We start from the raw sequence: 23,212 nt of genomic DNA, 5'->3' as shown, positions 1-23,212 counted from the left end.
GCAGCATACGTATTTATATGAAAGACAGAGAGTGAACTTCATTTCTTGTCGCTGCTATTAGAAACTGTTCAACTTGGAGGAAACCAGGCTAATCAGAGCAGGTTTCGGTTGTCAAATCCAGGGGTGCAGAAGAAAACCACGCACCGACGGAAAGAAAAAAAAAAGTCCTTTTCATGTAGAGGCCTGCGGTGAAGGGGGAGTTTTCGTTGCCCATGCTGGAAAAGGCTGATCCTCTGACAACTGGAATTGTCTCCGCGGAGCGGAGCGTTCGGGTGGCTGTTCCGCCTGTAGAGCGTCCGGAGGCGCACGACAGGCGCTCGCAGGGTGCCGCCGGCCGAGGGGAGCGGCAGCGCGCGCTGACACAAACAGAACCGGCCAAGTCGCCTCAGGAGAAGCCGCCGGGACCCGCGGAGGCGCCGCGGCCTCCGCCCTCCGCGGCACCTTCGCCCCCGCGAGCCGGACCCGAGCAGCGGCCGCGGGGCTTCGCGGACCTGCCCGAGGCGTCCGGCGGAAGGACACTTCTCCTCACGGTCCGACCCCGGCACCCACGCGCCGCGGAGGGATCGGCGGGCGCGGGGCAGATGCCAGCGCGGGGCGGCGCTCGCCGCCATTTCCGGCCGGCGGGCCGAGGCTGAGCTGCCGCCATGCCGATGAAGGGCCGGTTCCCCATCAGGCGGACGCTGCAGTATCTCAGCCAGGGCGACATCATCTTCAAGAGCTCGGTGAAGGTGATGACGGTGAACTACAACACGGCGGGGGAGCTGAGCGAGGGGGCGAGGTGAGCGCGGGGGGCGGCGGGGCGCGGGGCGGGCCGCGCCTGCCGCGAGGCATCTCGGCTCGCGCCTGTGCGTTTCTCTTCTCCTCCTTTCCAGAAAGTTTGTGTTTTTCAACATCCCCCAGATCCAGTACAAGAACCCCTGGGTGCAGATCATGCTCTTCAGGAACATGACCCCCTCGCCCTTCCTCCGCTTCTACCTGGGTAGGTGCCGCCGGCAGCGGCCGGGCCGCGGCCCCGAGCGGGGCTTCCTTGGGCGGACGCGGCTGCCGCAGCAGTCGGGGCCGCCGCGGCTTCGGCGCCGGCAGCGCGGTTTGACCAGCGTGTCTGCCCTGAGGCGGCCCCGCCGGCGAGGGTTTGTAGCCGGCAAGGGCTTATAGCCCGCGCTCCCCAGCGCTGCCAGCGGCCCCCGAGGTCTCCTACGCGAAGAAACGTTACGTTGTGCATTAACTGTAATAGAGAAGCAGATGTCTTAGTTTTGTACGTTCTGTTTGCATGCGTACGTTTGCGTTTAAAACAGCACGGGGTAGGAAAGGGGTACTGTCTGATTTACTGTTACAAATCTTTCTTGACAGACAGTGGAGAACAAGTTTTAGTTGACGTGGAAGATAAAACCAACAAAGAAATAACTGAGCACGTTAAAAAAATCTTGGGGAAAAGCAAGTAAGTAACACTTAATAAGCTAACACACAGCCTAGCATACATCATAATACAATTCCTTGACACTTGCGTCAGGTAGACAGAAGGAAATACCGCTTTTTCCAGACAAAATTGTCATGAGCCTAAGTGAAGTCCACAAGCTAAGAACTGTAAATCCATCTTTCTGGTAAATTGGGTCCAGAGAAGGGAGAAGAAGTGTTGCCATTCAGGCTTCTGATAGTAACAAACAGATCTCTTTTCTAGAGAAACACTCGAAAAAGAGGAAAAAGAAAGGAAAAAACTGTCACATCCAGCAACTTTTGGGCCTAAGAAGTATCATCTGCGAGAATGCATGTGTGAAATTGAAGGCCAAGTTCCCTGCCCTGCTTTTGTGCCACTGCCCAAAGAGATGAGGGGAAAATACAAAGCCGCTATGAAAAATGAAGCATCCGCCTGACATCTCACATCATGCAGCTGTTTTTCCTCAGGGCCAGATCATCAGGTACTTCAGTGAGACACAAGAGTTCACAGCTCCTGGAAACAGGAACAAGCAGGTTCATATAATAGAGAAAACTTTACCTCATAAATTATTCTAGCTGTAAGAAGACTTCAGTGAAAAAATAAAGAAAAGTTAAAAACACAGCTTTTTCTGGTGCCACTTTTACAAAGCTTGAAGGAAGAACAGAAGGAGGAAAACAGAATGATTAGAGCCCTATTTCCTGCTCATGCCTGCATGGGTAAGATTATGGCAAAAACAAGATTGTGATTGCTTTGAGATAGACTAGACTAAAAAGTTCAGTTATCTTAGAAGCAGCATGGAATTCCACAGTTTGTAGAAACTGGTATAAAAGTGTTCCTGCTGATTTCCATGTTGTACTAACTGAAGACAGCCAAACAATAATGTAACTATATGCTGAATTTTATTAATTTAGTTACCACTCAGCTAAAAGTCTCATTTATGATTGATCAAACTTTTGCAATTGATAGTGCAGCTCTGAGAAGCACTGATCAAGTGAAGAATATCAGCAGTAAAGGAGAACATGTAAACTGGTATTTGAAAAATTGTGCTTTACAATTATTTTCATTATCCTTCCAAAAAAGTGTAAAGCTACTCTTAAATGAAGACAATTTCCTAAACAGTCTTCCTTTAAAAAAAAAAAAAAAAACAAACAAAAAACATCATACAAAGGAGAACTGTGTCTGGATTTATCAACTTCCAGTAAATTCCAGCCAGCAAGTCCATTATGCTTCAAAGCGCAGTGCTGCTCTATAACTCCTCTGACCTCAGACACTCCCTGCACATGGACAACAAAACCCTTCTAAATCATCATAGCTTCTGCCTCACCACACAATTACACTGCACCTGTAAAAGTACATGAACATTTGCTAGATTGTACTATATTGCTTGGAATTTGGTAACTGCACATACCTTTTAAAGTCAGGCGCTTATATGCAAATTACTGTAGAACTGTATTTCAGCATTTCTGAGCTAATGGTTGAGTACAGAATTTCACACCGATTCGAGTGTCCTGTAAAAATCGTCAAGGACAAAACACAGCACAAAATAAACATGTTGTTTTATTTCATCTCTGTTTACAAAGTTTCCATACAGAGTAGTGCATGCAAATTTAACAAAAGTCAATGCTAGTTACTGGGTTTTACGGTTAAGATATCTTCATTCCGTTGTGCCTCGTGAGCCTCGCAGCAGTCCAAATACCAACATAAGGTCTTCGCTTTGGAGATGCCTTTAGAATCAGATGTCTAGTCTATTACATTTAACACTGACAAAGATCATGAGGTATGCTAGTCTGTTATCTGCTTGTAAAAATACATTATTACATGTACAATAAGGATACTTTAATTATTAGTGCATTAGACTGAAAATACAAACAAGGCAGGATAGTTGCAACAAGGAAAAAACACTTTAAATGAGAAAGCTGAAGACACTGAAACATTTTTTTCCATGTTGATACCAAAAAAAGCTTTGGGTCACAGTGCAGAGAGCAATCCTCTTGACTAGGAAACAAGTCTGTCTTAAATAACTACCTTATACTACTACTGTTAAAACAAACTTCAGTTTAGCTATCTTTTTCTTTTCCTGCCTTTGTAAGGCTGGTGCCACAGTGCACATCATCTATTAGTTTATGACCTTTCAGAATCCTCCATTCTTTGTTTCACTTGGTGCAAAATAACACTCAGGGACTCCATCAACTCTAATAAAATGCCTCAGTGTAAAAACTTCATGGTCTTAAGACAACCTGTTTTGTGCACCTTTCAACTTCAGATTTAGGCTACAGTAGGAAGAACATCAGCTGTCCTTAGCTGGCTCCTCTAAGGTATTTTCATCAGTTACTACTGCTATGAAGTGACAATATAGGCAGTTTGGTTTTTCTAAACAACAGTTCCACAAGTCCCTACACCCACTTATTTACAGCAGAATAAAACTAGAGTTTCTGCTTTTTAGACAGCATAATTATTTGTGTCTCTAAAATATTATGCAATGCTTGCATTGCAGCTATGCTAATATATATATTATCAGAGTCATAGTTAAAAGACAGCCCATTCCACAAGAGTTCACACTTCTGAGTAAGCCCACTATTATTAGTGCTATACAGTGTGAACTGCCTGATTTTCCTCTATTTCACCTTTAAATAAATACACCCTTTAGATTAACTCCTCCCCGCCACCGTTCCAAAACGCTGATGCCTGATGATGGACCTCTGCCTTTCAAAGATAAAAACCAAAGCGGCTCAGGCTCCACCTTTCACAAAGATACAGGCTGACCTAACCCTGAAGTGATCCTACATTTCTGACAGCAGTCTGCAGAAAGCAGCCCAGCTCCAAGCCCTCCTGCATCCCACATGCTGGCCATCACACAGTCATCCCCTGGACCACAAGGTGACTCCAATTTGGAGCTTCTTATTTAAGACAGACATACCTGATTCTCATAACTTCCAAGGGGAATCAAATATGAAAGAGAATTGCTATCTGGCACTATCACAGCCACAGACTTTGTCTTCCAGCTTTCACATAATTCCACTTCAGTGGCACTTCAGCTCTCCATTGTAAACAAGATTTTTGTTCCTTGAGTGCTACAAAAAGAGGGTTCCAGTCTCACAAATACAACAAACATGATCATTCTGTCACCCAGAGAATTTAAAGGAATGTGTAGATTCCAGAAGATAATCAGGAATTGGAGGGCCCCCCTGTATATCATAGTTTGAAATGGTGCTAGCCTGATGCACCTTCCCTGGAAGTGAGCAGATATTTGCTCCCATACAAGCAGGTCTCTCAAGCCAGCACGGAGCTCTCTATTACACTGTAGTTTGTGCTCAGAGCAAATGGGAAACTAAAAGTGATGAAAAGACAGCATCCAAATGTTACTTGGGAATTTTTATAAACACATTAAAAAAGTTACTCATATTAAGATCAGTTATAAAGTTTTTCTCAGTCTTAAAATCCCTTTTATGTATTAGCATTGCACAAAATTGATCTGCAAGTCTGGATATTCTGCACCTCGAAGAATGAGAATAGCCTTTTAACATCACTTTATCCTAACCCCATTAGGCAATTAAACTAGCCTGAAACATCACCCTCTGTCATTATCCAAGGATGCAGTTTTAGAAAAGTTTTCATCTCTCCTTAGTCAATACCCCACTTGAAAGGCCAATACTACAACAGAAAGGAGGAAAGATGACAAGCCAACATTGCAACCATTGCCAAATCATAGTTCCCTATTAGCACTTAACCACTTTGACCAAAATAAGCACACAATAAGACCAGTTAGCATTAAAAGAGTGTTGTAACAAGTTATTTTAAAATGTCTTAGTATAAGCATTTGAGACCAGCAGCATACCTCAATAATTCTTTCTTCAAGACTGAGCAGTAGTGGAAAGGCCAATTGAAAGTGCGTAAGAGTAAAGATTCCCCCAATTCCCTCTTGTGATCTGTACTCCTGTTTGTAAGTGTCTGCTCTACCTTCCCATATTTAACACCAGACTTAAAATAATTATTACACGGCCCTATTGCTGCTTCAGCAGTTGGATTTCTCCTTCTGCTTGGCTAATGTGCGCTTCAATTCCTTTAAGTTCTCTGTCAGTACCTCCACCTCATCCATTCGTCCATTATGTTTGGCATCAAATATGTAAGCCTTGATATTATCTATCTGTTGGAGAAGCAGCTCTTCCTCTATAGCCTCCTCTCCAGAGGCCTCATTGCCATCCTCCACTTCAAAAGGATTGGTAGAGGATCCCTCTTCAAATGGATTCCCAGAATTCCAACTGCCCCCAGGCTTTTGAAATGGATTTTCATCCTCTTCAAAAGGGTTTAAAGTACTGCCAGGTGCTCCATTAGTTTGTTCATCATCCTCCTCCTCATTTTCAAATGGATTATATTCCTTTTTATCCCTTTGCACAGCTGCATTAGAGAAGGAAACTACTGGAGAAGCTTCTTTGGCAAAGGGGTTACTAGGATCTTCCTCTGACTGAGGGGTATCTGCTTCATCTTCAAAGGGGTTTAGACAGGCTGTCCGATCTTGCTCTTTGTCACACTGTGGGGCACTCTGGGGTTTGAGTGTGAAGATCAAGTGCTCTTTAGCCGGCAGCTGATCAACAGCAGGAGCTTCAAAACTTGGGTCCTCTTTGATTTCAGTAATACCCAGATTTAATGCATGTGCTGTCAAATTCTGATTCTCTTTTGCAACCTCATGCTGATGCTGCCTGACTTCTCTGAAGTCTAAGGAGCGTGTCCTTGAATGCTGAGACATGAGTTTGAGGTGTTCTCTTTCCCACTCTTTTTCACGAAGGACCTGAAGTTCTTCCCTCTGCATCTCTTCCTCTTCTGCCTGTTTTTTAGAAAGCTCAATAGCTTTCAGAGTTTGTTGTTGATCATATTCATCCTGCAGCTGCCTCAGGTTCTCTTGCAACATATGGACCTCATCTATCCTATTAGCTGCCTTTGCTTGCTTAATGAAGGATGTGATATTGTCAATCTGCTGAAGAAGTGGGTCTGCTATCTCACTCTCTCTCGATATGCTAGATGTAGGTAACCAGCCTTCAGATTTCCTGACTGTTCCTTTTTTCAGGTGAGTTGCATCACCATTAACTGCAGCTGCAGATCTGGAGATAAACTCTTTCTGCTTTTCCTCTTGTTTTCCATGTGTTTCAAGAGCCACCTAAAACAAAAAACACACAGCTTGAAAACTTCTGTTCTAAATATCCATAGGTATAAGAAGTTAGCTGATCGTAGACATTGCTGGCTGCCACTGAAAGGGATCAGCTGCATTTTTGGTTACTTTGCATAAAATGCTTATTTTCATGTTACCACCTGAATACTTCCCTTCAGTTGTTTGCTGACAATATTGATCAAAATCTGATGACATCTGCCTCTACCAACTAGAGGGCAAGCAGGAGCAGTGACAGTGTTTTATATAGAGAGGAAAAAAATGCCTAATGCAACTGTGCAAAGAGTGGTCTAGGTTTGGACAGTAACTGTATCGCATATGACTACAGCAGACATCTGTAATAGAACATCACTCTTAAAGGCCACTGATACCATTAGCTTTTGGAGTGCAACAATTCTGAGTTCTCAACTTCTACCTCAAGATAAAGCTGGTTTAGTTCACAGTTAATGATGTTCTCCCTCCTAACTTAAAAATCCCCCTCCCTTATTCTGTCTTTCTTCACCACGGAAAGAAATCTCCAAATTCTACTTGTGCAAATGAACTCCAGAACACAATCTGAACATCCACGTGAACTAACATACTTAGTTTAGGGCTTGCTCTGCGTATGTGCCGCAGCAGAAACAGCATGTGCAACCAAGTCACTGCTGCTTTCTAGAAGTGTTCAGCTGCTCAATACACACCTACTTACATTCTGGATAGAATACAACGATGATGTTACATGAATCCCTGAAAAAGGGTATGGAACGATTTGCGTAAGAAAACTAAAAACCGAACTCCAATGTTAAAGGCAACTGTTCAAACACACACAGCTACTAGGCTTAAGCCCTTGAAGCCCCCGATACAAGATGTTAACCTGTCTTACCAAATGCAGTCTTCTCTTCTTCAGTTCTTCATACTGATCCTTGGTTGGCAGGGACATTAGGCCAAGCAGTTTTTCCTGGCAAAATTGAAATATTTGCAGTGTTACTTGGAGGCATTCAGCCAATTTTCAAGTACTTGAAAAGAGAGATACAACCACCAGAACACCCTACAAGCAAATAAAAGGCACTTTTACGCTGCAGTTACTGCCGTATATCTGAGCGCATCTTTGCTGCCACAACAATACAGCTGGCGAGGCTCGCACCTCGGTGAGAGGCAGAGCGGAGATTCACGCGTTCTCTCAGGGCCCTAAACTCAACACTCTGACTACACTGCCTGTACTGAAGCTAGCTCATTTAAGGCTACCATAAGTCATTAGGGGAACTACAGAAAATGTATAGAACTAAACCTCCTGTCAAAGTAGTTTCAAACCACAGGGAAGCCAGGCAAAGAGAACACCACATAAAATTTACATTCAGCTTATAACATACGCTTCATTTACCTGAACAAAAAGCGTAGCTGAATATCTTATCATTCTCTGAAGTTGTAGTGTTTTAGGATGAGGTTGGGGATCTTCATGCAAGCCTAGACTCAAAATCTTCTTACTGAATCAAAGCAAATATACAGCCTCATCAGCTCAAAAACAAGGGCCAGCAAAAATACAACAGAAAGGGAGAGAGACAATATTGGATGAAAGTTTTCTGATGTTCTTTCAGGTAAACCATTTTGGATATTGCAAGTTATAACACTTTCCACTCCCACCCCACCCCCCTTTTTAAAAAAAGAACAAAAACAAACCACCACCACAACAAAAGACTATGCCACTATTTGTTTCTTCTGTGCTTAGTTATTTCCACTGCAGATTTTAAGGTTGGAAAAGGAAGTAGAAACTGATGGTGCACAGGAACAGCATGTACCTTTTCACATGCTCTTTACAACTGGGCAGACTAACTGATTACCCATACGAATACGGAGGTATACGCTACACAAACACAGACACCAACAGTTGAGAAAGAACTACAGAGAAGTCATAACAGAGGGAGATACACACATGCGAGGGGGAGAAGGAAAGAGAGAGATCTTTTACCTTAGGGCATCTATGAATTCATATACTTTTTGAATCTCCACCCTCAAGTCGTTAGCGTGTTCAAGATTGTAGGTTGTCTCCCCAGCACTAAGAAATAAACACGACTTCACTGTAAGTCATTCATCCAGCTAACAATACGTACACACTAGAGGTTATCCAACAGCTAACGCTATGGGGGTTGAATCACTTTATTTCAAGCTTATTGTATTTAAAAACCCTTTCTTTGTGACAAAAGTGGAAAGTGACAATTATCTTGTGAAGATAAACACTTCATAGAAGATAATTTTATTTATGACTGTATTGTTATTTACTATTACAGGATATTTGTATCTTAACACAAGGATACCACTCTACCAGTACTATCTAAAGTATACACAAACTTAGCAAATGCATCTATTTTTTGAGTGTTTTTCCAGGCAATTGGGTGTGGAAAAAAGTGACTGACTGAATAAGTAACTCTACCATTAAAGTAAAATAGTTATCTCTACTAACATTTCTCAGAAAGTAAAAGCCTACAACCCTGCATGGGTATAATATTTAAGATGCTAGTGACCTATGGTCGCTTTCCTAGAGTCTCACATTTACTGATGAAACGAAGTAAGATTTAATGGGGAAGACTTCACCAGTTTTTTTGCTTCCCTCTCCTTTTACATCACAAATACAAAAGGTAAGGATCACTCTCTAAAAAGCAACTTCACTGTCCATATGATTCCAGTTTCTGGGACTCACTATTAGTCAGAAATGTTTAATTACATCACTAAGACATCTGTTCTCCGACATGTGCTTCCATTATCCAGGGCATTCATATTTTTACTTCTCTCCAGTTGTCAAGCCACATAACCAGCTCTCATGAAGTCACGACCAAAAGCAGTAACAGCTTGTTTTTCACCTTTTGTATTTCTTTCTTCCTTTTGGGAGGTGTGTTTTTACAGAAACAGTTTTGTTACTAAGAATGACAGCCTCATTTTTCTACAGCCATCAGATCTGAAGGACAGGTACAGAAATATCTGTTAACTTTAACTGTCCAAATGGACGTGCTTCATAGTCTAAGACCAATGTGTGCACTTCTCCACTATACAAGCCAGAAGTATAACCTGGCAACCTGTTGCAGATACAGCTGGAGAGATTTAAGTTACCCCGGTGACAGAATATTACCGGAAAAAGTTATGCATACAAGTATGATAGGTGGATGCTGCTTATCCACCGCAGCGCAGCACAGGGCAGGCCAGCCAGGTTTAGACCAACTCTCAGGTAGAGGCAGTTTGCTTTACACAAGAGCAGATGAGAAGCATTCAAGCAATCCTTTGCTGCTGGCACTACTTGGAAGCCGTATCATCCAGCCGAGGGCAGCAATATCCTACTTCAACTGTTTCAAAGAGGCTCATTTAAACAAAAATTGTCGCCTTCTGCTTCCTTTTTGCAAAGATGATGTGTCAAAGTATGACAGCGGCACCTCACTGGGAAGTGGCTTTTAAAAAAAATAAATCAGACTTCTCTGCATGCAATGTTACCATTAATAATTAGTTCAGTACTACTTCGTCTGAGGAACATCCACAAGACAACAGATAACCTAACACTGCTTTTTCTTGTAATTTATACACTCTTGCAGTCTTAGCACGCCATTTCCTTACTCCTTCCCACACTTCTGGGGAGGAAAAATACATATATTCATGAACAAAATCAGTGAATGGGGCTTACTTTAGCGATTCTGCCATCTTTATGTATTCTGGCGCCTTCTGGTCAACCTTCTCCATGCAGAGGCGGAGTTTCTTGTTTAAAACAAAATGTATAAAAAAAGAACTTATATTAAAACACTAATCCAAGAACATGCTGAGATAAACCTTTTGTGCTGCCTGTGTGCACCCAAAGTTAACCATGAAAAAAGCCATTCGACTATTCAGGATGACAAGACTCTCCAGTTATCTTCAGAATACAGATGGCATGGCCAGAAACAGAGAAAGACTCCCTGTACCCCTGCAAGGTGAATTCTGAATTCAGAAGCTGTTTTAATAGATGACTTGGACAACTTCTAGCCTTAAATCTCTTCACAAAGAGCACCAACAGAAATTCCCAACCAACAGAAATTCCCAACACAAACAGAAACTCCCATTAATACTAACCTGGGGGGGGACAGGACTCTACTGAAGACACCTGCTGATTGTCAGTACCTGCTTTCAAAGCATATTTGAACACAATGTTCCAGCCATACGCTGCTGACAACATCGAGTCCTATAGTTCTGGCGCAGCCCATCAAAAAAGTGCACAGCATATCATCGGTTTAAACAAGAACTGTTCTGAGGAATCCCAACTGACAGTTCACAGTTTTAAGAGAGGCATCTCAGAACTATTAATTCCAGATGATGAGAATGACGATGTATCTTAAAATGATGTTTGAAGTTACCATGGGATATAAATACTACAGGGCAACTGGCTCCATCGTTTCAGATATATCTTTGTTACGTGGCATAAACACCCAATAGAGTCTATTCTAACACAAGTATGTATTAAGTCATAAAGTAAGAGCTTGGACATGAGCAACCAGAAGGCAAGTAGTGACAACTGCAGTTACATACAGAGGATGAAAGCAGCAAAGAGTTAATTTACCTCATAGAGTTTCACAATTTCCGGTGTGTATTCTTTCTCATCAATCTGTTGTTCTCTCTTCAACAGGGTATCTTTGCAGTGCCGACAGCATCGGATTCGGTCATCGTCCTTCTCATCCAGAACTGAGCTCACACTGCTTATGCTGCTGATGCTGCCACGGCGGGAGCCATGGATGCTATTAGGTGAGGAGTTTGGGCTAGTATGAGAACCCAAGGCCTCTTTGCTGGCACTAGTGAGTTTGCCTAAAAATTACACACAGGTAATTTTACAGTGACTGGAGAAGCCAACAGATTTTACCAACAGAAATGAATTCACTTTAAAGAGAAACTACATTCGGATAATGTTAGAAAACCAAGCTGAAACAGTCTGCTGAAAGACGTGCCAGGAACCCACGAAAACCAAGACTGCAAGTCAGAATTTGGGTCTTCTCTGTAAATCCTGCTCCATTCTAAAAGCAGCTAGAGAGCAGACTGCTGAGAACCACCTACTTTGCTTATGCCTAGAAGCATTCTCATGTTGGAGCTTGTTACAGAATAGCCTGTGGAAGAAGAGGTATGTTAATGACGTCCATGTTTTGTGCTCAAACATTCCAAAAAAGCCCAGTTAATGTCATTTATTTCCACATAAAATACAGTCTCCTCTCTAATGCAGTGCATTAGATGAGGAAATTAAAGTTCAAAGGGTTTCTTAAGGGCTTGTGGATGAATTTCCTTAATGTCAGCTTTTGGACAACCATGGGCAAGACTGGAAATACCCACAATAGTTCCAAATCTGAAGAAGGAACGGAGACAAAGAATGGAGAAATCATTCTTGTTCTGTTTCGCACACAAGTGTCAGCATGAAACCGAATGACATGTTAAGGACCAAGTTTTCCGCACAGGCAGAATATTACCAGCAGCTTTTTGTCTAATGGCAGAAAGCCAGGATGCAGTTAGCACCCTGAGTGAGCTAAGGAAAGGAGGAATTAACACCACACACTGCACTTACTTGCCAAAGGAAGACTGACAAGTTCCATGCACTTCTTGCACATAATAGACCCACAGAGGCGGCAGTGGTGACGCCGGTTTCGAATGCTGAACTTACTGCCACAGTCTGGGCAGAACGGAACATCCTGATCACTGACCCAAGGCACAACAGACTTCTCTATAGCTGTGATTGGGCAAGAGGGGAGGGAATACACACTATGTAAGATATTCATTCAATTAATTTCTCAGCTGATTAAACTATAGGAGCAAATAGTCTGAGGTAAGTTCATACCAACCTCTTATTTTAGCTGACTCAGTGTTTGCTCTGTCAAACGATGTAAGCTAGTAGAAGATAAATAACACATTCAAGAAAATTGATCTTTGCAAGAAAAAAAACCCAACGTAACCCAGCCCAACAAGAAAAGGAAACCTGGCATTTTTAAGAGATAGGAGTCTCGGCCTGTTTTACACCAGATTTCTGCTACTTTCCTATTTATTTCTAATGCCATATTCACGCAAGTAGTGCTGAACAATGACTGCCAAACCTGTGCAAATCAGAGCATTTTGGACATAATCCTTACAGCATCCAGCATTACTGCATCTGAGCCAAAATGTAAGTATATTATTGGTAGATTTTGAAGAATGAGAAGCTGGAAGAATCATGAAAAAAAACATTAGGGAGAAATTTAGTGAAGTAAAAGTTGGAGAAAATATACACAAAACCAGATGGTTCTTGAAGCACGTGGAAGTAGCATCTTCAGCTTGAACAAAGTGCATAGAAACAGAAATCATATCTATAGTACAGGGTCAGACCAAGCACAGTACGCAAGGATCAAAAAGGAAAACAGTAGCGTGTGAAGAGAGTTGTACTTTAGTATCCTTTATAAAGTACACCACTAGATAAATGGGCACACTTCATACTAAAATAAGATATTTTTTTTTTTAATCTAGGAAACATTCAGAAGGCTAGAATATTAAAAAGCAGCAAATTTACCTTTTCTAACCTGATTATTAACTTATTGACTTCAACTACATAGTGATCAATCCTGGCTGCTCGGTGTTTCTTGAAATCAGAAAGATGGCTTCTCATAGCACCTGGAGAGAGAGCAGAAAGTTTTCATAGTCACCCACGTGTTCTGTATGGATTTAAATGCCTCTTGAAAGAAAGATGTCACTTCTTCTCACTGTTTATTTCTCATGTTCAAATCAAATTTTAAAGACACATTAGAATCCTACATTTTCACTGTGCTGTTCTAAATAGAATATGCAGGTTTAAGCCTAATCTCCAGGCTAACAACAAACAGTGTTTTATTTCTACTACAGAAAACAACAGGCACTATGTTAAAGAGAACACCTGCAACAATTATTTTTTTCCCCTCTCCATCCCTCAGGTACATTTGGGAAGCTATTATCAACTAGTAGTACTCTCAAAACTGACTCCCTTTAGTTTCCTGGCTACGTGTTGAACAAAGGGAAGAGGCAGGTCCAACGATCACTGGAGGTCTATGCAACAGCGATTTCTCTGTCAGACTTCTGATCATCCTCCCACCTTTAGCAGCCAGAATCAAATCCTTGATGACAGTTCAGATTTACAGAAAACTGATCGCCAAGTATACAAAAGAACATTATAGCATCTATTTAAGAAACATACAATTTGTACTCGACAACATTGCTTTCCAGTTTAAGTTTCGAATCCTTTTCCGAGTAAGATGAGCCAGGTATTAAAAAATCAAAGTTACAGACAAAATAAGGAAACCTAACCTTTCTTCTGACTGGTAGAACATAAAATCAGTTGTTGCTTTTGGATATTATCTATTTAAGTGTAAGAATCTCACTTCCTCATGCTAATGAAATAACCAAAAAACCTCCAAAGCTGAATTCATAGGAATGAAAGGGCCCCTTCTGGGTAACTGAATTCAGCCACTGCTTTGGAGACATCATACAATCCCTTTCACAAACCCACCAAATTCCCTCCTAAAATCTGTCAGATTCATCTTCTCCACTCTGGTCAGAAAACAGTTCTCACTTCTCTAATGTTCTGAAACCTTCTCCTAGTTCAGTGCCTAAAAGCTAATATTTATCCTATGATTGCTGCCGAAATGTATATGCAAACCATAACCCCATCTTACAGTGAATCAAATGCAATACAGACACAATTCCACGCTTCAGTAATACTGTAGCACTTTCCCAATTAATATTAAAAGAAAAGTTATCCCCACTGTGTATCGCTTTCCAGCTCTCCTACCTACTTCCTGGGGCTCCCACATGTACGGATCTACTCCGCCATAGCTGAAAGACTCGTATCGTTCCTGAGATCCAGAGTCTGCTCTGTCATCTCCTTCTCGTTTCAGCAATTTTTTCTTTGCTCTTTTGGCCTTCTGGACAAGATCTGAAAAAGATAACCCCAAGTTATCAAACGTGGCAGGTAGTCACCGAATATTTGTCACATGAAACCAGTATGGAGTATTCCTCATCTTTTAGCACAAGTCTTTTTCCTTTATGACAAGTTTATGCTCAACGTGTTCCATTTAGAACCTGAACACGGTTCAGAGAATCACAGATGACATGAAATCTCTTTGTAAAGCAGTACTAAGGTGCTAATGACAAAACAGTAGTTTGAGACACTCCATTCAGAGACTTCACTGTAAGACAGTTCAGTAAGCTATCCTGAACTATGGGACCCATTTCACAGCATTCTGGGACATCATACAGATAATATCTTAATTCCCAATGATTTTCTTTGGATTCAATGATGCTCAACACTTTCTTTGTCTCGTTGCACAAACTACAAACTAAGAATTTCGGTATGCTTGTACACTTAAATAATTTCAAAACTACTAAACAGCCCACTGCATTCTCTCATAGGAATGCCAGTGAGAGACGGGCAGTCTCCCGGGCTGGGGAAAAAAAAAAAAAAAAAAAAAAAAAAGACCAGGAACTTGAAACTTCAGAGCTTTTATTGTCCTTGCAGCTATGTTCCTCTCTGGATGCTAGCAGAAGTTGAGAGTACTACTTTTCTTGCCAAACACATTCCTTGAACTAGATCTTTTATACATCAAGCTTTCCAAAAAGCTGCTGGGAACCATGAGTTAGCATGTCCTTTCACATTTCTAGTTTTCCTATTTAGTGTCCAAAACACTGGAATTTCCACCTTGACCTTACCGGAGTGTTACCGAGCTGCAGCCGTTAGGGGTATGCCAGCAGGCCCCTCTTGCAGACATCACAGTTCCTAGCAGGTTTTCAGCTGCTGAAGCTGTGCTACCTCCCAAAATGACACTCAGTGATATAAAACATAATTCTCAACAAAACTGTGGCAGGTCAGCAAGGGCTTTGCTAGCATTGAAACATCATCTAAGAAATAGGATTTCTCCTCCCCATACCTACTCTCAAGCCAGCACAGCAAACGCCAGCTAGATGCTGCAGTTTCTTAAATGAGGTTTATACTATCTAAATATAAAATACAATTGCACTCGGGACTTTGAAAGTCTGACATACTCAGAAAGAAGCAGGGATGTCTCATGGCTTTGTCACAGACACAAAAGCTTTTCAAGCAAACCTCATAACTTTGGTTGCCATGAAGTCAAACTTAACCACCTCAGTATGACTCAACAGAAGCGATAAGGTGATTTGTAAGCATTTCTGCAAGTCCACAATTAGGACAGCTGGAGTTCAGCACACAGTCGTGCAACCACTCGTGATGCACAGTTTGAACACTAGTCCCTAAAACAGGTAATTTAAATGAGTGATTCTGCTGGTCTTCCTTCATCTCAAAGGGACTTCACTGGATAGACCTTGACATGAGTAACCAGGAGAGAAAATAATCAGACAAACCCAGCGTCCTTTATGGAAGAACACATATGAAAGAGCCTGAGAAGTCACAGTACACTGTTTTAGATTAAAAGAACACTAAAGAGAGAACAAAATCAAAATGTAGGTGTTTTGTATTAAACAAAAGAAGCATTTGGGATTACCAAGCCTAAATTGTTGTTTTTTTTCATCTTATCACAATTAAAACCATATTGTTGTTCTGGTTTAAACACTCCATGGAAGCACCTGAGATTCAGCTACTGCAGCAGTGTACCCTTGCCGAGAACATGACCGCGGCACTGCCTCTCTACCTGTGCTGCCCGAGAAGGGCTCACGCTGAACGCCAAGGAGGGGCCAGACTAAGAGAAAGCAACTCAAGATTCATGAAATAGTGAACTGTGCTACCCTTAAAACAGACTTGTTAAAAACATAAACTTTTCACTGGGAAGAGAGACTTCTGAAGTAACAGTAATCAGTCTTGGGGGAGTGGTGGGGGGCGTGGAGGATGTAAAAATTCAAGACTGCCAGGTCACTACGTCTAATATAACAAAACAAAGCCTGAAAGATTTTTACAGGGAACACACAGAATTATCACCAGTTTTTGCGTGGTTTTCTCTCAATGTAAAATGACACTGTGCATGCAAGGAGGAGTAAAAAAAGGGAAATATTTTAGTTAAATAGAATCCAAAGGGATTTTTCAAACACCAGTAAAAGCTGGTAACCCATAGCAGAACCCTGGGACACTCCCAGCATCCACTGCCAGCTCCACCACCCACATTCTTTTCCCACCAACACCCTTCCTTAACTTTACGCTTTAATTGCGACTACAGCTTTATCTACTGTCAAAGCAAGGGATTAATGAACTGGTACCTGTCAAGTACCAGAGATTCCCCATATCCTGTAAGATCATCAAGTAATGCTTGGGAATTCATCTGGGTTACAGCATAAATCGGAGATTTCACATAAAAACAAACAAACACAAACTCACAAAGCCAATAATAAAAGTCATGCATAAAATCAGTCATTTAAAGAGTGACGCCTTTTAAGTGCCTGCTTTCAACACGTAAATTCTAAAGCATCGGAAATAATGTGAAAAAAAAAAATCAAGCCTTGGCCTAAGGTAGCCGGTAACGGATCCCGACACCTCCCTCGTCGCTCACTGCAATTAACCCCCGGTACCCTCGGCCGCCCCGGGCCCGCGGCACCGGCCGCTTTTACCACCAAACCGCGCGAACCGGCGGCCGCCTCTTACTTCGGAGCTGCGCCCGGACGTCCCTGTCCTCGCCCGAGTGCTCCTCCTCGTAGTGCGCCTGCAGCTGGTGGAGCGCCTGCAGGTCCTTCAGGCAGAGGGGGCACAGGAACCCCTCCCGCACCTCCCCCGGGTCCCCGAAGGGCGGCGGGCACCCGGCGGCCATGGCGGGCGGGCAGCGCCGGCCGCCCTCAGCGGCGCGGCCCCGCGGGGACCGGGCGGGCAGAGACGGACGGAGGGGGCGGCAGCGGCATCGTCCGCGGCGGCGTCCTGAAAGAGAGGGGAGCGGCGGCGTGGGGCGGGCGGCGTGGCCGGGCCTCCCCACGGCCCGGCGGGCGCCCAGGCCCGGCCGGGGGCCGCCTCCCACTCCTGCGCATGGGGCGGCCGCGGGGCCAGCAGCGCCCGGGGAAGTGGGTGGGGTGGGGTGGGCCTCTTCGCGCCCCCGCTGCGGGGAGACGGCGCACGGGGAACACCGGGGGGCTGGGGGGCAGGTGGGGGGGGGGCGGGGAGCCGCCTGCGCAGGCGCAGGGAGGTAGCGCGCGCCGGGCCCGTTGCCCCCCGCTCGGCCGGGACGAGAGACACGCGCAGGGGAAGGGGTGGGGCTTAGCGCTCGTGCCCGCGGCCGGGGGGGTAGAGGGGACGGTGTCACCGGCCCCGTGGCGGCGACCGAGCCTCACCTCAGCGCCAGGGCGGGCGGCGCGCGCAACCGCTTGGGGTGCCGGAAGCGGCGGAAGGTGGGGCGAGCGCCGAGATATCGATGGGCGGGAAGGGTGGGGTCAGGGAGGGCCCATCCGGGAGCGGAGGGAGAGGCGAGGCCCCGCTAAGGCGTGTGCTGCTAAGCGCAGAGCTATCGATGGCGGGCGGGGCGGGCGTGGCGGCCCGGGCCCGCCCTGAGGGAGGCGCTGTGGCCGCGACCCTGTGTGTGGCCGCACGGGAAGAGCCCTCGTCCCGGGGCCCGCCGGCTCGTCCCGGGGCCCGCCGGCGCGTCCCGGCGCCCGCAGGTGTGTAGGAGAGGGGCAGGCGTGAGGCGGTGGTGACAGAATCCCCTCAGGAGCCTCAGGCAGGGCGGAGGAAGGTGGGGCTGGCGCCCGCTTTGGCCTCTCGCTGCTGCGGGCCGTCCACCACAACGCTTTGCTGCCCGGCCCCTCCTGGGCCCGTGCTTGGTGTCCCGTAGCCACTGGGGACGGGCCCGGTGCTGCGAAGAACAGCAGGCCCGATGGCCCCTTCTCAGCCCACCAAGGCGTTCAAAGGACGTGTCCCCAAACCAGAAGCCGTTGCACTGGATGCCGTACCATTCACTGAGCCCCAAAGAGAATCCAGGAATCCCACTAGAATCCCACTACTTCTTGTCCGTGCTGCCTGACAAATAATAGGGCAATGACAAAAGCTTCTCAACACCCCCTTTCTGATGCTAGTTTTGGTTTAGTCTTAACTGGCAGAAATCTGTGCTGTACCACGTTCCCTAGCCCGTGGAGGAAATAATGGGAGTGTGTAGCCACATTTCTGCTTCATCTGTTAGAATTACAGCCTTTCCGACAGAGATTTTCTTACATGACAATGCTATTTACTCTTGAGTCCTATCCATGAAAGGTGGATTTTCACTGTTAATGTCCTGCAGTTTTATCTTTGAAGTTAAGTCCTTCAAAACATCTTCAACAGGGGTTAAGGGGTTGTGTGTGTATGTGCTTTCTAAGGCATTGATTATAACTAGATGCCCAGCTCCTAGGGGCTTCAAATCCTAGCTAAAGGATATCAGATGGTCCCAGATGGGATAAGGGATTCATCCACAATTGGTTTTAGTAGCTGTTCTAAATTTTGGTGTTGTTACTGCAATCTGGTCTTTGAGGGCTGCCTTTTAGATGACCGCTCTCAGCACCTTGTCACATCACCAGTGAATTTAACCTGTTTTGTATTTACAGTTCCACCATTCAGCAAAAGTATAATGGGAAATCAAAGTCTTAAAACCGGACTGATTTAACCATAGAAGTAAATGAATGTTATAAATGGCCAAACTCTCTGATTTTTTACATGTACAGTTTCCTGTTAAGAACCATAACACACTGGTTTTCAAAACCATGCAGTCTTGATTCAGTTCTGAATAGAGAAATGAGCAGCTGTGGAAATAATGTAGAACCCCAGTTACAGTCACCTTCCTATTCAGCATGCAAAACACAGAGCCAATTTCTCTTTGATATTAAAAACTGGTAAGAGATGTTATTGTGCTGTAAAAGCTGCCCTGGTCAGATACTCTCCCCACCGTGCACTCAGGTAAATTATAAACTGTTAAATTTTAGAAGGTATGATTGATTATAACTTTTTTTTTATTATTATTTAATAAGTTAAGGGGTTGTATTAACCCCCAAGGTCTTAAGAACATGAAAATATTTTCAAGTGTTATCAGTTTCATTTTAAAACTTGAAAAGTCTTCAGCCTATAGGTACTAGAAATGAAACTAGCAGTGTACATACAGAAGAAAGGTACTTAGAGGATGAAAAGGGAAAAACAGAAGTAACCATCTTATTTTTCATACTGTTTTTGTTATATAAAAAGTATATTTCTGTCCTCTTCCAGACTTAGCTGGAAGGGTTTAACCACACATGGAACAGGCCTGCCAATATTTCCTCAATATACTCAGTCCTGAGCTGGCAAAGCCTTCTAGCGTGCACATCTCATCAAAGCTCCTGGGTTTTCTGATTGCATAGGCCTATATTTGGAATTGGGGCTTCAATTAATAAACATTTCTCATTACTGTCTTCTTTTACTTTCTTTTTTTTTTCCCTGATGCCTATTTTTTGATTTCTCTTACTGTGTTCGCACCCTAAGAAGCCCCTTTTCCTACGGACGTATGTGAGTTTTGAATCCGTGCAGGGTTAGTGTCCTGTGATCCTTCTCAATAGGCAACAGTTATCTGCATCAGTTTCAGGTCCAAGACATTAAGCCACCTCTGAACAGGGAAGGCCTTAGAACAGGCCTTATGGAATAGAAGTTATTCTACGTTAGTTCCTGTATAGAGTCTTACTCTTCCTGTGAGCATCACACTCAAGCGCCCACATCACAGAAAGAAACAGAGGGGGAAAAAATCTGGGATAGCTACAGCACTTTGAATTTTTGCTTTCTTGGATTCGTATTAATTCTAGAATGTGTTCCTTATCTTGTCAAATCCTGAGATTAAAAACTATTGAATGCAAGAATTACAATATTTGCTTGTTTCTCTGGTAGATTTTTGGGCATTCAGTTATGCCTGAGTAGTAGGTGCGTCTGCTTCGTGCTGGAACTGAAATTATTACCTCTTCGATAATGCCAGCAGAGTCATTTCATGCCATTCTTCGGGGCAGGCACACATTTTCTTCAAGCAAAGACTTAAGGATGTGGATTATGCTCACTATTTTGAAGTTGTCTTTAATTCTGTTAGTATGCGAGTTGTCTTTTATAATTCTGAAAGAAAGGAAGGCACTGCAGGCAAGCTTTAAGGGATCAGTTCGTAAATCCTGTCATATTTCCCTTAGATTCACCAGCTGTGAGTTTGGCCCTCAGCATCCATTTTTCCCATTTGTTATGTCTTACAGTGCTCACTTATGCAGAAGTATCTGGTATTAAACCCCTGTATCTGTTGCGTCCTTCAGACCAAAAGCTAAGAATTGTACTAGCTTGTCCATAAGGCAACATTTCTTTGCAAAACAGACTGGAAAGTCCAGGGTTTAATTGATTCCCATCCCTGATGAGACACCTGTGTGCTAATCTGAGGGCTTTGATGGAGTAGGAGGAAGCGGGCGGTTGGGCATGTGAAGGGGGGGTTTGCAGTGTAATAGTGGAAGGGGACAAACCTGGAACAATACAGAGTACTGGTTTTGTCCCTTGCATTCCTGACTCTGGGGGAAGAGAGTAGGAACCAGCCTGAGGCTCAGTGCCCTTCAGGATTGACCCACTGTACTGTCATCCTTCTTCCCCTGGATTTGCTGGAGCTGGGCTCTTTCCTAGCACTGAGCCATGCTCCTGCCTTGGGGAAGCTCACGTGGAACCCACTACCTCTCCCTTTGTTGTTACCTTGCTCCTTTTGTCCAGACCTCTGTCTGGTGAGGCCAGTGATTTATAACTCCCTGAGCCAGTGAAAGAGTGTGCTGGCTCTACAGGTGTTTCCAGAACAGCCGCAGGGTCTGTGCTTGGATGGGGGAGTGGTGAGTGTGAGAAGGGTGATGGTGGCAATAAGTGAAAAAGAAAAGGCAAGAGTAGATGCAGGGCTTGTAGCGGGGTGTCTGTAGGCATTTCAGTTTTCTTGTTCCTGTTTCGTGCGTGTTTTGCTGATTTAGTGGGTGTAGGGAAGGGGCAAGAAAAGGGGTAGGTGGGGAAGGGAAGTTGTGGCTGTCACTAGATGGCCCACCAAGCACGTCTGAGAGCAACTGGAGACCTGCTGGGGGCCTTTGCAGTGGGTTTCGCAGGGTCTGGCGCTGCTTTGCCGTTTGTTTTAGGGATTTCTCTCATGCAGCGGGGAGGATAGTCCTGCCTGTTGAGCTGTGAGGCCCCGGTGACCCGGGCAGCTCGGTCCTCTCCTGTCCTTCAGTAGTAGTAAGAATCGGGTGTAAGGAAAAGTGAGACTGCACTGAGCAGCAAGGTCTTTTCTTAAACCTGCCGTTCTCTGCAGCTTCCGGAACTGCTCATTTTCCAAAGGAAAGTCTTAAAGGCTTATTAAAATGGTGAATACAACAATTGAAGTCTAATAGCGTACTGTGGGGGCACAAGCAATGCAGTGAGAAGGGCTGCCTGCAGCCAGCTGTGACGAGGCTGGTAACATGCTGGGATGTGCGCTAGAAGGCAGACATTTCAAACACTGAATCTTTAGTTAGTTAATTGTGCTCTTTTTCACGTTCTACATTTGACCACCGACTATGAGAATGTATCTCACCAAAGAAATCTTTTTGAATTACTGATAAAACAGCACGTGGTGTCAATCACTCTTGAAAAGAGAAATTTCATTCAATATTTTGAAAGAAAAATGCCATTTGTTTGTATGTTTCTGAATATAAACAGTCTTTAGCACTTCCTGAGGAACCCATTCCGCATGAAGCCTGTTTTATATGATTTGGATCTTTATGAGAGCATTAGACTCTTACAGGGACTCCCTCCAAGAGAATTATAGAAGCAATAATACAAAGTTAGCGTGCCAGACGTGGTGATGTGTTGGATGGTGTCTGTTCACTCCCAAAGGGAAATTTGGGCTTCTGTGTCCCTGAGGGCCCCATGTCCCTTTACAAAGGTGGAGCATAGTCTAGGTTTGTGCTGGTGTAAATGAGAACAGACTTTGGCTGCTTGTCACTTAGTCCAGCTCATCACACTTTCTGATACAAGAGGGTGTTCACAAAATGAAAAAAATCCAGGTCAGTCCAAAGCAATACAGTTTACGTTTCTTCAAAAATTAATTTGTCTTCACCCAGTTAGTTGCAATAGGAAGACAGGTATTTGCAGACAAGTTAAACTACTGAAATGCTACAGATGCTGTTGGGGACCGAATTTGAATCAGTAATGTCTTACCGACATAAATCAGTGGAAAAGAGCAACAGCACAGGAAGGGAATGTGTTGCAAGCACTTGCTTGAAAAGCAAAGTCAGGCATGTACTGCCCCGTTCTGCCACCGGAATAGAAAAGCTCAGCCTGCTTTTATGTGACTCCTGCTCTGCTGCACTCAAAGTCATCTGCAAAATCTGAGTAAATAAGTTGTAAAATATGTTTGTGAGCTGTTGTAATAACTCGTAACAGTGAATTTTAGGGCCTGGTCTGTTACTTAGTTGGTCATTTCTACTAATGTCCAAGAGGAGAGATTTCAGTGGGAAGGAACATAGCTGAGAGGAGGACACAGGCCTGTCAGAAATGCATTCCAGTTAGGTTCACGTGTACTCTTCCACTTCTAGTCAGATCTCCTGTGCCAGCTGGAATGTCAAATAATGGAATCTCATCCTGGCACCAGAGAGAGAAATGTAGACTAGAAGGAAGGAATTCTGGATGGTGCCTGTCTGCTACTCATGGAATGCAGTGGAACATTTTTGCACTAATA

The 23,212-nt window shown here is 44.1% G+C and overlaps 2 protein-coding genes and 1 long non-coding RNA gene across 5 annotated transcripts in view; 2 read left to right on the top strand and 1 right to left on the bottom strand.

Moving 5' to 3' along the window:
• The first annotated feature begins 482 nt into the window (after positions 1-482).
• Positions 483-11,344, top strand: MRPS25 (mitochondrial ribosomal protein S25). Of its 3 annotated transcripts, XR_008468731.1 has the most exons (5): positions 572-778; positions 873-979; positions 1,351-1,438; positions 1,679-2,151; positions 11,212-11,344. XR_008468731.1 is itself a non-coding variant. In XM_054216408.1 (4 exons), the coding sequence occupies exons 2-4, from the start codon at positions 931-933 to the stop codon at positions 1,869-1,871; spliced, it is 330 nt and encodes a 109-aa protein (XP_054072383.1). In that variant the 5' UTR covers positions 483-778; positions 901-930; the 3' UTR covers positions 1,872-3,000. The 3 variants fall into 3 exon arrangements, 2 of the variants coding, with proteins under 2 accessions (XP_054072383.1, XP_054072382.1); XM_054216408.1 differs by lacking the exon at positions 11,212-11,344 and having other exon boundaries at positions 483-778; positions 901-979; positions 1,679-3,000; XM_054216407.1 differs by lacking the exon at positions 11,212-11,344 and having other exon boundaries at positions 1,679-3,000.
• On the bottom strand, positions 2,977-17,907 carry RBSN (rabenosyn, RAB effector). Its single transcript, XM_054216393.1, has 12 exons — positions 17,844-17,907; positions 17,170-17,436; positions 14,356-14,499; positions 13,105-13,205; positions 12,407-12,452; positions 12,133-12,294; positions 11,146-11,387; positions 10,240-10,310; positions 8,542-8,628; positions 7,957-8,059; positions 7,459-7,533; positions 2,977-6,587 (listed from the first exon to the last, which is right to left on the bottom strand). The coding sequence occupies exons 2-12, from the start codon at positions 17,330-17,332 to the stop codon at positions 5,448-5,450; spliced, it is 2,334 nt and encodes a 777-aa protein (XP_054072368.1). The 5' UTR covers positions 17,333-17,436; positions 17,844-17,907; the 3' UTR covers positions 2,977-5,447.
• The window catches only part of LOC128915684 (uncharacterized), a 60,161-nt gene continuing 54,682 nt past the window's right edge, over positions 17,734-23,212 (top strand). The window contains exon 1 of the long non-coding RNA XR_008468732.1: positions 17,734-17,900. This is a non-coding gene — a long non-coding RNA (uncharacterized LOC128915684). The remainder of the gene's footprint in view (positions 17,901-23,212) is intronic.

This window comes from Rissa tridactyla, chromosome 10 (genome assembly GCF_028500815.1).
Source record: "Rissa tridactyla isolate bRisTri1 chromosome 10, bRisTri1.patW.cur.20221130, whole genome shotgun sequence".
NCBI classification, from domain to species: domain Eukaryota; kingdom Metazoa; phylum Chordata; class Aves; order Charadriiformes; family Laridae; genus Rissa; species Rissa tridactyla.
This window is presented reverse-complemented; position numbering and strand designations above follow the sequence as displayed.

Excerpts from the sequence above, each read along its gene's own strand:
- RBSN (XM_054216393.1), bottom strand. The coding sequence starts at position 17,332 with ATGGCCGCCGGGTGCCCGCCGCCCTTCGGGGACCCGGGGGAGGTGCGG. Across the intron at positions 14,500-17,169 it reads CGTCCGGGCGCAGCTCCGAA|ATCTTGTCCAGAAGGCCAAA; the intron begins GTAAGAGGCGGC and ends TATCTTTTTCAG. Across the intron at positions 11,388-12,132 it reads TGTCAGTCTTCCTTTGGCAA|GCAAACTCACTAGTGCCAGC; the intron begins GTAAGTGCAGTG and ends TGTAATTTTTAG.
- MRPS25 (XM_054216407.1), top strand. The coding sequence starts at position 645 with ATGCCGATGAAGGGCCGGTTCCCCATCAGGCGGACGCTGCAGTATCTC. Across the intron at positions 980-1,350 it reads CTTCCTCCGCTTCTACCTGG|ACAGTGGAGAACAAGTTTTA; the intron begins GTAGGTGCCGCC and ends CTTTCTTGACAG. Across the intron at positions 1,439-1,678 it reads AAAATCTTGGGGAAAAGCAA|AGAAACACTCGAAAAAGAGG; the intron begins GTAAGTAACACT and ends TCTCTTTTCTAG.